Genomic DNA, 14,078 nt, shown 5'->3' on the forward strand with positions numbered 1-14,078 from the left:
TGGCACCTGTTTAAGTTGGTTATAGTGAAACTATTAGCATAAATGTGGGAAGAATTTCTGTGGACCCAATATGGTCTCAAAACTAGACAGGTAGCACACATTAGCTATAAACTGAACTGGCCTCTTGTTAACTAATCAGATTGCATGCTTCAATTAGCCCATCTTAACCAGGCTTACTGTACAAAAGGATGGAATAAAGATTTATGGGCTAGAAATAATGGGGACAGCTGGAGTTTAAATGGGACAGTACACTGAATTTCAGTGTATTTCGGAGACAGAAGGGTGGCATGAACAGAAACGTCTCTAATTGTGCATTGTTTTGTGCTGGGCCTATAATCTGGATTTGTTTCCTCCTCATGCAGCTAGTCCCTTGCTGCCCATTGTACAGCATGGCCCCTGATTTGTAAAGACATCTGTCTCCTAAAGAACGTAACACATCTTTGACATTTAATCTGGTAATCTTACTTATAATGAAGTCCTAAAACAGATTTCCCCAGTTCAAACTATAGAAGGGTTACTAAGCCTAGAAATTATAGTTCCTAATGAGGCTTGATGTTAAATTTAAACATTTTATAGTCATACACCTATAGAACTATATACTCCTTTTTAGCCCTATTTGTGTTTTAGTATATTGGCCAAAGTCTACTAGATTGGACTCTTTTAAGATAACACAAAGATAAGGTAAGGGTGTGTGTGTGTGTGTATTTTAAACATTTTAATGTGGGCCTAAGTGAGAGAACCTGAGTTTCGAAGTGGAAAGTGTTAGCAGTATTAGTGTCACATATGTCATATCTTCAAAAGGCACAATTTAACTTAGTTTCACATTTTCAAAATAAGTGTTTTAAAAATCAAAATTTAATGGTAGGACTTTGTTTTTGTTTTTAGTGGTAGGATATTTTTAAAGATATCTCTATCCATATGTGCATGGCTTTTCTTATTTGTACATAGAATTTTCTCAGATTCTTTTTTGTTGTTATTCTTCACCTGAGGATATTTTCCATTTTGAGAGAGGGAGAGGGAGAGAGAGAGAGGAAGAAAGAGAGGGAAAACACATCAATGTGAGAGAGATACACTGATTGGTTGCCTCCCACATGCGCACCAACTGGGGCCAGGATTGAACCTGCAACCCAGGTATGTGCCCTTGACAGAGAATTGAACGTGCGACCCTCTGGTGCACAGGCCTACGCTCTAACCAGATATGAACTCCAGGAGGAAGACAGCTAATGCTTTGTCAACCTTTGACCACCTCTGTAAGAATGTTTAGCTCTTCTAATTTTCTGAGAACTTCTTAGCTAGACATAGTACAAAACAGTAGTGCAGACTAATTTTGTAGCAAGTATTTTATTAATATGATTCCCTAACTAGAATCCAGTAAAAGTAAAACAAATATTTCAGAAAACATCCACAGAGTTCTTAATAAAATTAACATTACGTGCTGACCATCTTGTTGGGGCTTAGAAATCCAGGCCACAGTGAAATACTCTACTGCATTTTGACCTTCAATCACAAAGGAGTAATCTTATTTCATAGTTCATAATTTTAAGAGTTTTGGGGTGAGGATTTTCTTATTGAAGGTGTCCCAACCTTTCACATCCTGGCACATCTATGAAAGATAGGATTTGTGCATTTGTATGTGGCTGCAAGAAACCAGCCCAAGAATAGCTTCCCAAGGGGAGCAACTTCTCAGCACTTGGAATGGGAAGTTTTGTTGTCAGCTCTCTCCCAGCTGTGTGCTCTGCTTCAAACGTGTTACAAGTCCCCACGGCTCTAGCTAGGGCAGCGTGAGCTCCACTATAGCACCAAGAGTCAAAACGGCTTTAAAAAACTTTTTTAGAGGCTCAGTGCAGTTTTTGCCTTCATTTCTCCTAAGTGTCCAAGCCTAATCATTTCTGTAATCTGAGCCTGGTTTCAATAGCAAGTCAGGGCTTGGATACTATCTGCACTATGCTTACGTGCACTGGTGCTTAAATATACCTCATAACGATCAACTTGGACAGTCTAAGAGGTTTATTTAACCAAAATAAAATCTTAAAAAGGGAACACCCTTCACTGAGGTGGTTTTTCTTGATTAGTTTGAATGTTAGCTATGGTATGTCACTGGTCTAGACAAACATGGGAATATTTTTCCACCCAGTTCTTTGGGATTCTCCTTGGCCACGCTGATAAATGCCCAGGGAAAATATACATGTCTCCTATTTTTTCAAAATGCCAGTGCCCCATTAACCTAAGTGGTGGCTGAAATAAGCAGTCTCATGGAAGGTATTTTTATGGCTGTAAATCTGACACGGGCATGGTAACCTTTTCTCCCTCAACCATGTCAACTTTGCTCTGAGAATACCATTAAAATTCCTTTTGGGGAATGTGAAATGTGGCCATGAGATCCGGGTAGAGTTCAGAAGAGAGTAATTTCTAAATGGAAAACCTACAGGAGAATAGACACCCAGACTGTTCTGCCTTTAAGAATTAGAGTGTTATGGATAAGACCAGCTTGCATTTTAATAACAATTAAGAGCTCATTACGTTTGTTTTTTAAGGCTTACCTTGAATGAGTAAAAATAAAAATCCCTCACAAATCAAGTTTACTCTGTAGCCAATAGCCTAAAATGAAATTTTAATCTTTCTTGCTCACATGATTTTTTTTCTTCTCTGTTCTAACTTCTCTCAGTTGAGCCTGTATGATAGAAATAACAATCAGTATCTCTCCTCATGCCCCTATCTCACCCCAGTAAAAAGCAGGAGAAAAAGAATATGCAGATTAAAACAGAATACACATTCACTTGTGTGTTATCAGGCGCATTTCATTCATTCTAGGACCGTCACAGGGAAAAAGACAGGCGGGCTGGTTTGTAGACTGTCTTACCACGACACTCCAATTGTGCTGGGAGTGCCCACTGCTGTTAGAAATGCTCAGTCTGGACAATTTCCCGAAGGGAATGCGGTGCCTCGGCAGCCTGGGCAGTGCAGGCCCTGGGCTCCTTCGTCAGGGCCAGCCCAGCACAGAGCTTGAGTTCGAGGTAGAGATGCTGCTGCTGTTTCCCAGGTGAACAAGAAGCAGGCGAGTAGCAAGCACTCTCCTAAGACGGGTCTTTATTGTGTGGTGACAAGCTTCACAATGGTGCTGATGATGCGGGACCCTCGAGGACACATGCACAGGTCTATGCTCGGGTTCTTGATCTTATCCTGGAGGAGTTGGTCAAGCTCGCAGCGCAGTTCCTTTACTAATTCAGCCACCTAAAAGGGAGTGCCATGTCAGCAGTGCAGGACCAGCAGGAGAGGGAGATTATCAAAGGAAAAGCCCCAGTTATTATCATTATTCGAGACTCCTGGTATGAATTTAAACTTCACTGGTGGGGTGGGGGTGGAAACTAAACACATTTTCATTCTAAAAGTTCTTGATGCAGCAATAGGAACATTCACTCACTGTGAGCTCTGATATACTAAATGGGCTCCTCTATCACATTTCATTGAAAGAATGGCTTTTACATAGTGTTCTCCACATTAAAGCTTGGCCAACTTTTATAATTTGCTCCAAGAAGAGAAGCCGGAAAACGGAGAATTTTTTAAAAAATCTCTTAGCTTTGGGTTACACTTTATGCTTTTGTGGGGAGAAAAAGCACACTTTTATGTCATTTTGCTTGTGCTGATGTTTCAGTGGCACTGTAGATATCTGCCCAACATCTGCCTTCCCCCTCCCTGTTGTTCGGCAACGTGTAGTATGGATCCTGATCTAAATCAAACAGGCTCATGCCATCCTCACCAAGGTGAATGGCTCAGGTAATCCTGGCCTTAGCGCCCATGACATTCCTTTGGCCACAAGAACTGGTTTAGGAAGAGAAGGTTCAATGGAACTTTTAGGAAAGGATGTGGTCTCCCCTCTGGACAGTATGCTGCATGAGGTCAGGCCTGGTGCCACCGCAGCCATCCTGCTACCCACAGGTCAGCCAGGCTTTATTGCCATTGAGTTGCTGAACTAAATCTCCCCTGCCTGGCCTTTTTTTTTTTTTTTTTAATATATTTTATTGATTTTTTACAGAGAGGAAGGGAGAGGGATAGAGAGTTAGAAACATCGATGAGAGAATCATCGATCAGCTGCCTCCTGCACACACCCCACTGGGGATGTGCCCGCAACCAAGGTACATGCCCTTGACCGGAATTGAACCTGGGACCTTCCAGTCCGCAGGCCGACGCTCTATCCACTGAGCCAAACCGGTTTTGGCATGCCTGGCCTTTTTGACCTGCACTGTCCAATATGGCAGCCAGCAGTCACATGTGGCTAATCTAATGACCACATGAAACGTGGCTGGTCCAAGTGAACTGTCCTGTGAATGTAAAATACACACCAGAGTTCGAAGACTTAGTATGAAAAAAGAATGTAAAAGATCTCAGTAATTTTTTATATTGATTACTAGTGGCCTGGCACACAAAATTCGTGCACATTAAAAGGGAATTATTTAGAGGAAATATTTTAATATTGCTATTTGCCCTTTCTCTATTATAGAAGTGTCAGAGATGAAAGAAAATTAGTAAAATGTATATGAAAATAATATATAAATTGATTAATAAATAAACAATAACAGCCTCACATCCCCTGGCCTTGCCGTGCATGCAGCCTCCTGTTGATGGGTCTTTACAGCGTGAGGATGTCATGACCATTTGCATATTAGCTCTTTATTATATAGGATGTGTTGAAATTAAAATCTCTTAGATGTATTAGGTTACTTAATATATATTAAGAATAATTTTACTTCTCTTTTTTTATTTTTACTTTTTTTAAATGTGGCTACTAGAAAAATTAAAATTACATAATGGCTCACATATTTCTATTGGATTGTGCTGCTTTAGACTTTACAGTTAAATACACCAGTATATCCCCTTTATTTGAGTTGGTGCTTTTGCTTCTGGCAACATAAGATTTCTAACAGATGCAAGTGTTAAACTGAGTTTTTATTCCTTAAACATATGTACTGCCCCTTAAATGTTTTCTGCAGGCTCCACATAGAGCATAACTGAGACCTGAGAATAAAAGAATTCAGATCCAGGACCTGTTTTATTAATGGTAGAGGTAGACTCAGGGTGATTTTTATTTATTTTTGCTCATTTATATTTTCTGAGCACATTATTTGCATATCAATGAGGAAGGTCCAATACCTCACTCAGCTTCCGTCCAGAATCGTCCACACCAGCCCAGCCTGGGCTCCCCCTCATGTGTGCTGCTGGAAGTCTTACTAAGGCTCTGCCCCTGGCGTCACTCCAGCCTCAGCCTTTCTTAGTATCTCACTGCAGACCCATCATTCACTCTTAACCAGCTCTGTTGTCCTTGGTCCCTGAAGGAATGGCCTATACTTCATATTATCAAAGCCCTTCATGGCTTAAGATTCACAGGATGGATCTGTCCTTACCTGATGGGAAGCAGCTGCAAAACGAATCCAACCATCATCCAAGGAGACGACAAACTCTCCCCTTTGAAGCTGCACATTCACTTGGCCTCCTCCGAACAAGACCAGCGGGTACACAGACACCATGCTGCAGTCGCGGATGAACACCCGACTGGTTTTGATCTTCTCGTGGTACAGCAGGTAGGGGCTGTCAAAGTGTCTGACCTGGAGCAGAAAACCTCAGGTGATGACAGCGATGTCACTGGCAACATGAGGGGACCTCCACCCGCCCCATAGATGCAAATACCACCTGTCAGTGACTTACAAAATCATCTCCAGTCTGTACCTTTCCAGACTTGTATGTGCAACTACCTACTTGACATCTCCACTTGGGATCTAATAAGCACATCAAATTTCTTATGTTCAAAAGAAATTCTTGATTTCCCCTCCACGCAGTGTTCGTCATCTAAGTAAATGGCACTCCCCTTCATCCCATTGCTCAAACCCCAAAGAGTCATCCTTGATTGTACTTTTTCCCCTCACTCTATCTACATCATTGCTAAGTCCTGTCAGCTCTATTTTCAAAATACATAATGAACTGACACGTTCTGACCACTTCTATAGCCATCCCCTTGTACGAACCATCATTACCCCATACAGACCACTGCAGTGCTTCCTAAGTACTTGCCCTGCTCCTTTGCACCTTTACAGCTTCTATTCCACACAGCAACCACAGAGATCGTTTAAAAACACAAATCCAGTTAGGGCTCAAAATGCTCCAATGATTTCCCAAAGACAAAATCCCAGATCCTTGCCATGGCTCACAAGGTCCCACATGACCCGACCATTGCCTGCTTGTCCCAATTACCTGCCACCCTCACCCTAGTCATCCCACTGCACGTGCCCTGGCCGCCAGCCTGCACTTCCTGGAACACACCAAACATGCTCCCTCTCATGGTCTTCGCACTTATTTCCTTTGCTGGAATGTTCTCTTTAGATACCTGCATGGCTTGCCCTTCCCTGCCCTTAGGATTTGCTCCATGGTTTGCTCCCCAGAGAGTTCTTCCCTGACCACTCTATGGAAAACAGCCCCTCTCCTATCTCTCAATCTCTCTGACTGATTTCTCTTCATAACATTTGTCACCCAGCTGAGATGATTTTGCTTACCCAGTGATGCTGCTGAACTTAAGAGACTGTTTCCCACCCCACTTGCCATATGTAACTGGGAGTACATATGTATGTGCTATTCTGACCTGATAGTTCACTGATGAAGGGTGAATGTGCACATATCCATCATTCTTGGTGACAAACTTCAGCTCATCTGATTTTGGTTGCATTCTGACAGCTCCAGTACTGGTCTTCTGAAACTTCCCTTCTGGGCTTTTCACCTAAACAATAGGTATTTGTAAAAATAGATATTTAAAATGTACCTTTTCACTACAGGCTGTATTCCTTGGCACAAAACCAGACTTGTTTGAATGCCTTTGCTGTTTCTTCCCTCTCTCACTTAGTTTCCTTCTGAAAGCAATATAAGAATATTTTTTGCTTTTCTGTTCAAACCATCAAAAAGTGTGAATGTGCCAGGTCAGTGTTGCTCAGTGATTGAGCATTGACCTATGAACCAGGAGGTCACGGTTCGATTCCCAGTCAGGGCACATGCTCGGATTACGGGCTCAGTTCCCACTGGGGTTTGTGCAGGAGGTAGCCAATCAATGATTCTCTCTCATCACTGATGTTTCTATCTCTCTCTCCCTCTCTGAAGTATAAAAAAAAAAAAAAAGGTGTGAATGTAGGTACAGTAGCACTGGGTGACTACATCACACAGCAGCCACATGGGGAGAAACTACGTTGATATTTCAGGTCTGTACTAATTATCAGGTGCAGAGATCTGGAATTTACTGACTATCAATCTCAATCCCACATTTCCAAATGAATTCCTTTCAAAACAGCAAGAAAACATTGTATGAACAGAAAAAAAAATCATGAATAAACAGAGTAGTCCATTTGAAAAAGAAATTGAAAAGCTATGTATACATACACATGTATGAATTATATATATATATACATATATATATATAATATAATAATAAAAATAATACATGTTTCCTGTATAAATAACATATTAGGAAAAAAGAAAATAAAGACTTCCTGTAATCATCACATAATTAAGAAATAACTAGCATTATTATTTGATAAATATAATTTTAGTTTGTCTGTTAGATTTATATTATATACTGTATGTAGAAAACTATAAACACAATATAAATACTGATGTACATATGCATTGAAACTAATATAGGATCATTTTCTTTTTTTTTTTTTTAATTTCTTTATTAAGGTGTCACATATTTGTCCTCATCCCCCCATTCCCATCCCCACCTCCCCACGCATGCCCCAACCCCCTGTTGAACTTAACTGTTGGATAGGCTCATATGCATGCACACAAGTCCTTTGGTTGAACTCTCCCCCTCCCCCCACCCTCCCCTATCCTCCCTCTGAGGCCCGATAGTCCCATCGATGCCTCCTTGCTTCTGGTTCTGTTCTTGTTCCTCAGTCTATGTTGTTCATCATTTCCCCTAGATGAGCGAGATCATATGTCACTAGATATATACTTATGAGAACTGAATGTGAGACGAGCAATAATAGTTATGCTGACAGGCAGATGGATCAGTCTGTAGTGAGTTTCTTTCTGGACCAACAGTTCTTTTGAGATCCAATTTCAATGTCCACCAGTTCCTTATCTGTACATGACAGCACTGACCCCTCAGCTCTGGATGGTGGACAAATGGTGGTAACGGAGGTCCGACTCCCTCTGGCCTGGTCTCGGCGAACCCAGGGGCACGGCTTCACCCGGACTAAGGGGCACGTGGCCTCACCTGGATCCAGGGACACAAGGTCTCACCCGGACCCAGGGACGCTTGGCCTCTCCCAGACCCAGGGGCACGTGGCCTCATCCGGGCCTAGGTGTACGAGGCCTCACCCGGATCCAGGGACCCATGGTCTCACCCGGACCCAGGGACGCTTGGCCTCTCCCAGACCCAGGGGCACGTGGCCTCACCCGGGCCTAGGTGCACGAGGCCTCACCCAGATCCAGGGACACATGGTCTCACCCGGACCCAGGGACGCTTGGCCTCTCCCAGCCCCAGGGGCACGTGGCCTCACCCGGGCCTAGGTGCACGAGGCCTCACCCGGATCCAGGGACACATGGTCTCACCCGGACCCAGGGACACTTGGCCTCTCCCAGACCCAGGGGCACGTGGCCTCACCCGGGCGTAGGTGCACGAGGCCTCACCCGGATCCAGGGACACATGGTCTCACCCGGACCCAGGGACGCTTGGCCTCTCCCAGACCCAGGGGCACGTGGCCTCACCCGGGCGTAGGTGCATGAGGCCTCACCCGGATCCAGGGACACATGGTCTCGCCCGGACCCAGGGACGCTTGGCCTCTCCCAGACCCAGGGGCACGTGGCCTCACCCGGGCCTAGGTGTACGAGGCCTGACCCGGATCCAGGGACACATGGTCTCGCCCGGACCCAGGGGTGCGTGGCCTCTCTCAGACCCAGGGGCACGTGGCCTCACCTGGACCTAGGTACACGAGGCCTCACCCAGATCCAGGGACACATGGTCTCACCCGGACCCAGGGACGCTTGGCCTCCCCCAGACCCAGGGGCACAGGATCATTTTCTATAAATATACTTTTTAAACTTAATATATTGAGAACTTTTTCCATGTTTTAAAATAATTTCCTAAAACATAATTCCTTTAAAAAAAAAAAACCCCACATAATTCTTAATGGCAATATAGTACCTCATAATTTAACCAATAAACTCCCCATTATTAGAAGATTAGATTGTTCATTCTAACAGTTTATAATTGCAAACATTTACCTAGATGTATCTTTATGCATATATGCAATTATTTCTTTTTTTTTTTTTTTTTTTAAACACATTCCATTGATCTTCTCACAGAGAGAAAGGGAGAGGGACAGAGAGCCAGAAACATCGATGAGAGAGATACATCGACCAGCTGCCTCCTGCACACCCCCCACCGGGGACGTGCCCGCAACCAAGGCACATGCCCCTGACCGGAATCGAACCCGGGACCCCCCAGTCCGCAGACCGACGCTCCATCCACTGAGCCAAACCGGCTTCGGCTGCAATTATTTCTTAATAAATATGTATCAGTTTTATTCCTACCAAGAGTTTGAGAGTGTTCATTATGGGGGGGGGGGGGCTTATGACAGTAAATTTTGTCACATCATAATTACCCCAAATCCATAGTTTACTTTAGGGTACACTCTTGGTGTTATACATTCTATGGGTTTGGGTAAATGTATAATGACATGTATCCTTCATTATGATATGTAGTAATTTTACTGCCCTAAAATTCACTATGCTCTGTCTATTCATCACCTCCCCAACCCCTGATTTTATTTTTGTCTCCATAGTTTTGTTCCAAATGATTTTTTTAAAAGTAAATTTCAAATGATTTGAAAAACATGCAAGTACTAAGCATAAACAAACCATAAATTAGTGAATGTCAACTGAGAATTTAACAAACAGTTAAGAAAGAAGTGATTCAGCACTCCAACAAACTCAAATTCTAAGGTGACAAGGACTGGATAATGAGAACTCAGGTAAGAGCCCAACAAGGGGTTTCCGGAAGTGGGCTGGCACAGGTGGTCCCTGGCAAACCACTGACTTGTTTGACTTTGTTCTTAATCTAAGGTTAGTCCAGGGAAAAGGCATAAGAAAAAATGTAGTCAAATCAAGTTCCTATCTATCAAAGAAGGATAGTTATTTAGGCACAGGTTGGCCAAGAAAGTGACATACATGTCCATTTTAATTCCTGGAATGTCATGTCAGAAGGATTAAAGAAGCAATCTATTTTATACAATAAATGTTCTTGAACAATGCATCTAAACAGGTTTAAGGAAATGAAGGATTAGAAATGCACACTGAGTTTAAAAGGCTGTGTGTGTATTTGCTGCGTGAGATGATTAACGCTAGGACTTAACTTATATCCTTGGCTGCAAGTGAGACAAGTTGTGGGAGAATCCAGGAAAAGCGTTTTGTTACCTGCACTACATTTGGATACAGAGCAGCACACAGCATTGCTGATATCAGCTTGGGGTTCTCAGCATTTGAATTTGCCTGTGAGAGAAATGCAGCATTAATTTCACAAGTAATGTGGCTACTTTTGTCTGTGCCCTGGAATTTACCATTATATGTCATTTGATTTCTATCTTAAAATAGACAAAAGCATCTAACTTCTATCCCTGTGCTAGAAAAATTGTATTTTCTAAGTGAAAAGTAGATCTATTGGAACACATCCACACAGGACCCACGCCAAGAAGCCCATGGAAACTCCTCCCAGATTTCTGCAAAGCAGCCACAAAGCCCGTGTTCCTAAGGCTCAGGAGAGAGAAAGATTCTGGTTCATGAGATGTTCACACTCTCCAGAAAGTACTAACTTCAGTTGGAACAGAGTGGCATCAGGTTCATCTTGAAGAAGTGTTCCTCCTATAGTGATACAAAAACTATTCTTGGTTGGGAAAAAGGTGGTCTGATTTAAGAAGACATTATTGGAAAGTCGATTCTACCTCTTACGGATTTATCGAGATATCAGTGGAATTTGAAAAACAAAAACCCTTCTGGTTTTATCAGTGTTAGCTGACACTTATTTGTGGAAAGAAGAAAACCAAGATTGCCACAAAACCTCTGCTCATAGGCTTAAGTGAAGGACACCTACATGTGTTCCTGAGTTAAAATACTATTCATGTGCTAATTAAAGAGAAATAAGAGCTAATTATACATTCTTTACCTCTTCTCCTGTGGCTTCCAGGATACCATCTCCTCCCAGGGCCCTTTTCTCAATTTCTCTGGCTCTGAGTCCCTCCTTCACAAAGCCTATATCTGATAACAGTTCAGTAAATTGTCGTTTGAGGCTGGCCATTTCCTGAAAGAAGTGGAAAAAGTGTTTAAGCAGGGACATCAACATATCAAAGGTAAGTGGAGACAGTCACTCATTACTTCAGTGCACAGTAATGAGGCTCATATGGGTTCATCAAACAGGTCATTCCCAAAAAGGCAGTTTACATGCATATTCCAGATGCAAACTGGCAGAGCTAAATAGTTCCAGAGAAATCAATAAGCTACGAAAACCCCAAAGATCATTTATTTACCTCTAGATTACATTTTAAAAACCGTGTTCATTGGGTTTTGGGCAGGTCTGATTTTCCTGGAATCTTTCAGGTCGGCACACAGTGCCGTTAGTTTTGTTTGGGACGCGGCCTCGGTCTTTCCTACCTGCATTCTGCTCAGGTCCTCTCGGTTCTTTCCCTGAGCCTAGAGCGGTTGGTTCTGCACTCACCACTTCCCCTTTCTCTTACCTGGAGGTCTCGCTGGCTCATATCTTTTCCTAGGAATGGGAACATTATTAACTGGTTTAGATTTAGACCCTCCGTTGTGTAGCTGAGCACAAGCATGAGAAAGAAAAAGCCCAAAACTCCTTCTCTTCTGGCTTCTGTTCAAATATAAGCTGCACATCAGACAACAGAAAAGGAGATAAAGACATCCTGGGAACAGAGAGTGAAGCAACACTATCCTATCTCTTGATGACAATGTGTTTTCTAGGAATGTCTCAAGTACATATGGAACATGGCAAAATATAACCCGGAGTTAAATATGCCATAAATAAATACATGGCTTTAATTGACTTCTTGTTAAAGTAAGCTAGAGTTTAGTGAAAAGAGGGAACTCTATTTGATGGACCTCATAGAGCACAGCAAAATCTACATGTATCCTGAAAAAAAAAAAGTAAATTTAGTAAAAAATGTAATTTAAAAGAAATATAATTTTATACTTAAAAAATCTTAATGACCAGAGGAAATATTTATTATTGCATCATACATATAAAAATGTCCTTTAGATTAGTGATTCTAACTCTTGCTGTGTGTTAGAATCACTTGGTCAACAATAGCGACAGTAAACAGATGCTGAGGCCCTACCCCTGGAGATCTGATGAAACTGGCATGGGGTGGAACCTGGGCATTTTTACTTTTTTGTTTTAAGCCTCCTCAGGTGAATCTAATGTGCAGCCATGACTGAAAAATTATTGCTTTCTATGTACTTAGAATACAGCTAGAACCTTCGCTTTCTCAAAATGCCTCACTGGAGTACATCTAAAGGCAGAGGAGAATGAAGGCGAATACTGGATGCATGCATTTATTCAGTGAACCTTTACTGAGCATCAGCTGTGTGCTAAGCATTGTTCTAGGCACTGGGGATAGAGAGTTGGACAAAACAGGTAAGGTCTCTGCTCTGAGGGAGCTTCTGGGATAGAGAGATACAAAAATAATGCAGGTACTGGTTTTGTGTCTTACTCCAGGCCATCTTTTAATATGAAAGTAACGTTCTTCGCCCTTCCAGCCTCAAAACCTTGGAATAAAACATCACCCAAAGATGTGCACCATCAGTATCTGGCTTCTTGTGCCACTTTGGAGGGGGATCTAGAAACACTGTCACAAGAGAGGAAGAGCCCTGCCTGTTACCACACAGAAGGTGATAAACCTGTTTCTTTCCTGTGTACTCATCATTGACATAGTAGCCTCTGATGGGCATGAGGAAAATCTGGTTCAGTATTCATTCTTTGGTTTGAGGGAGAGGATAGAGGTTAAGGATGCTCATACACCACTTTGAGAACCTGCTAAAAGCATGATTCCTTTCTCCCAGAATAAGGCACATATGTATAGGCATATGATTCTGCATACAATTTCAGGCGATATGGATCCAGGTTAAGAATACCTGGTAATATATATATATATATATATATATATATATATATATATATTACATGTAATATTTTAAACAATAAAATTTTTTTTTTTCTAAAAAAGAATACCTGGTAAAATTACTGAAAAAACTGACTTCCAGTAAGCATTAACCTCTGGAGTGCCTATATTTCCCCGTCCTCCCCGTAAGTAAACACACGCTCACTGAAAAAAGGAAAAGGTTTAGCACACGAGGCCGATGTCATGCATAGTTCAGGAGTCTGTCTCACACAGCTGGTGAAGCTGAGCATATTCCAGAAATAACACTTTCAATGTCAAGGCAGGACACACCAGACAAAGTTGCAGCACCCTCTGACACTCTACTATAATAGAAAACGAATGAGAACAAACGGCCACAGAAACGACTCACCTGAAGAACTCTGCCCGACAAGAAGTTCTGTCTGCAGTAATTATAACTTGTTCGCATACCTTCTTTCATACTTAGCTGCCACCCCTAAATGTTGAAGAAAATCAAAATGAACTTTCTCTGTCTTTAGCGCCAGCTCTGGAATAATCCTCAGCTATTAGGTTATATACTTACCTTATATGCTCGTAGAAGGGCCAGATAATCACTGTTTGCGAATGCAAATTCTAACTTTTTCTGGTTAGCTTCCTCTTTTTTATCCCAGGGAGACACCTAAATGAGGAACATCAGATTTGAAGGACACATTTTACTTGTGGTTTCACATGGACTTTCCTACTGCTGAAGCAAGGTGCCTTGGGAAGTGTGTTGTGTGGCACAGAGAGTACTCAGTTTGTGGATGATTATAGGCATTATGGTGATCACGGGCAAGCTACCACTATTTGCCCTTGTAAGTCTGTCTGCCCATCCCAAATAAGCTCTACTAGGTCTTTTAGTTCCTGGTGGCAAGA

The 14,078-nt window shown here is 42.3% G+C and overlaps 1 protein-coding gene across 1 annotated transcript in view; it reads right to left on the bottom strand.

Annotated features, from left to right (window-relative positions):
* Positions 1 to 1,328: 1,328 nt before the first annotated feature.
* Positions 1,329 to 14,078, bottom strand: part of DHX57 (DExH-box helicase 57) — a 47,114-nt gene continuing 34,364 nt past the window's right edge. The window contains exons 18-25 of the mRNA XM_054728240.1: positions 13,747 to 13,842; positions 13,576 to 13,659; positions 11,198 to 11,332; positions 10,453 to 10,527; positions 6,629 to 6,763; positions 5,400 to 5,600; positions 2,861 to 3,231; positions 1,329 to 2,671 (exon numbers count right to left, since the gene is read on the bottom strand). Coding sequence (XP_054584215.1) covers positions 3,088 to 3,231; positions 5,400 to 5,600; positions 6,629 to 6,763; positions 10,453 to 10,527; positions 11,198 to 11,332; positions 13,576 to 13,659; positions 13,747 to 13,842 — 870 coding nt within the window. The 3' untranslated portion in view covers positions 1,329 to 2,671; positions 2,861 to 3,087. The remainder of the gene's footprint in view (positions 2,672 to 2,860; positions 3,232 to 5,399; positions 5,601 to 6,628; positions 6,764 to 10,452; positions 10,528 to 11,197; positions 11,333 to 13,575; positions 13,660 to 13,746; positions 13,843 to 14,078) is intronic.

This window comes from Eptesicus fuscus, chromosome 16 (genome assembly GCF_027574615.1).
Source record: "Eptesicus fuscus isolate TK198812 chromosome 16, DD_ASM_mEF_20220401, whole genome shotgun sequence".
Lineage (NCBI taxonomy): Eukaryota > Metazoa > Chordata > Mammalia > Chiroptera > Vespertilionidae > Eptesicus > Eptesicus fuscus.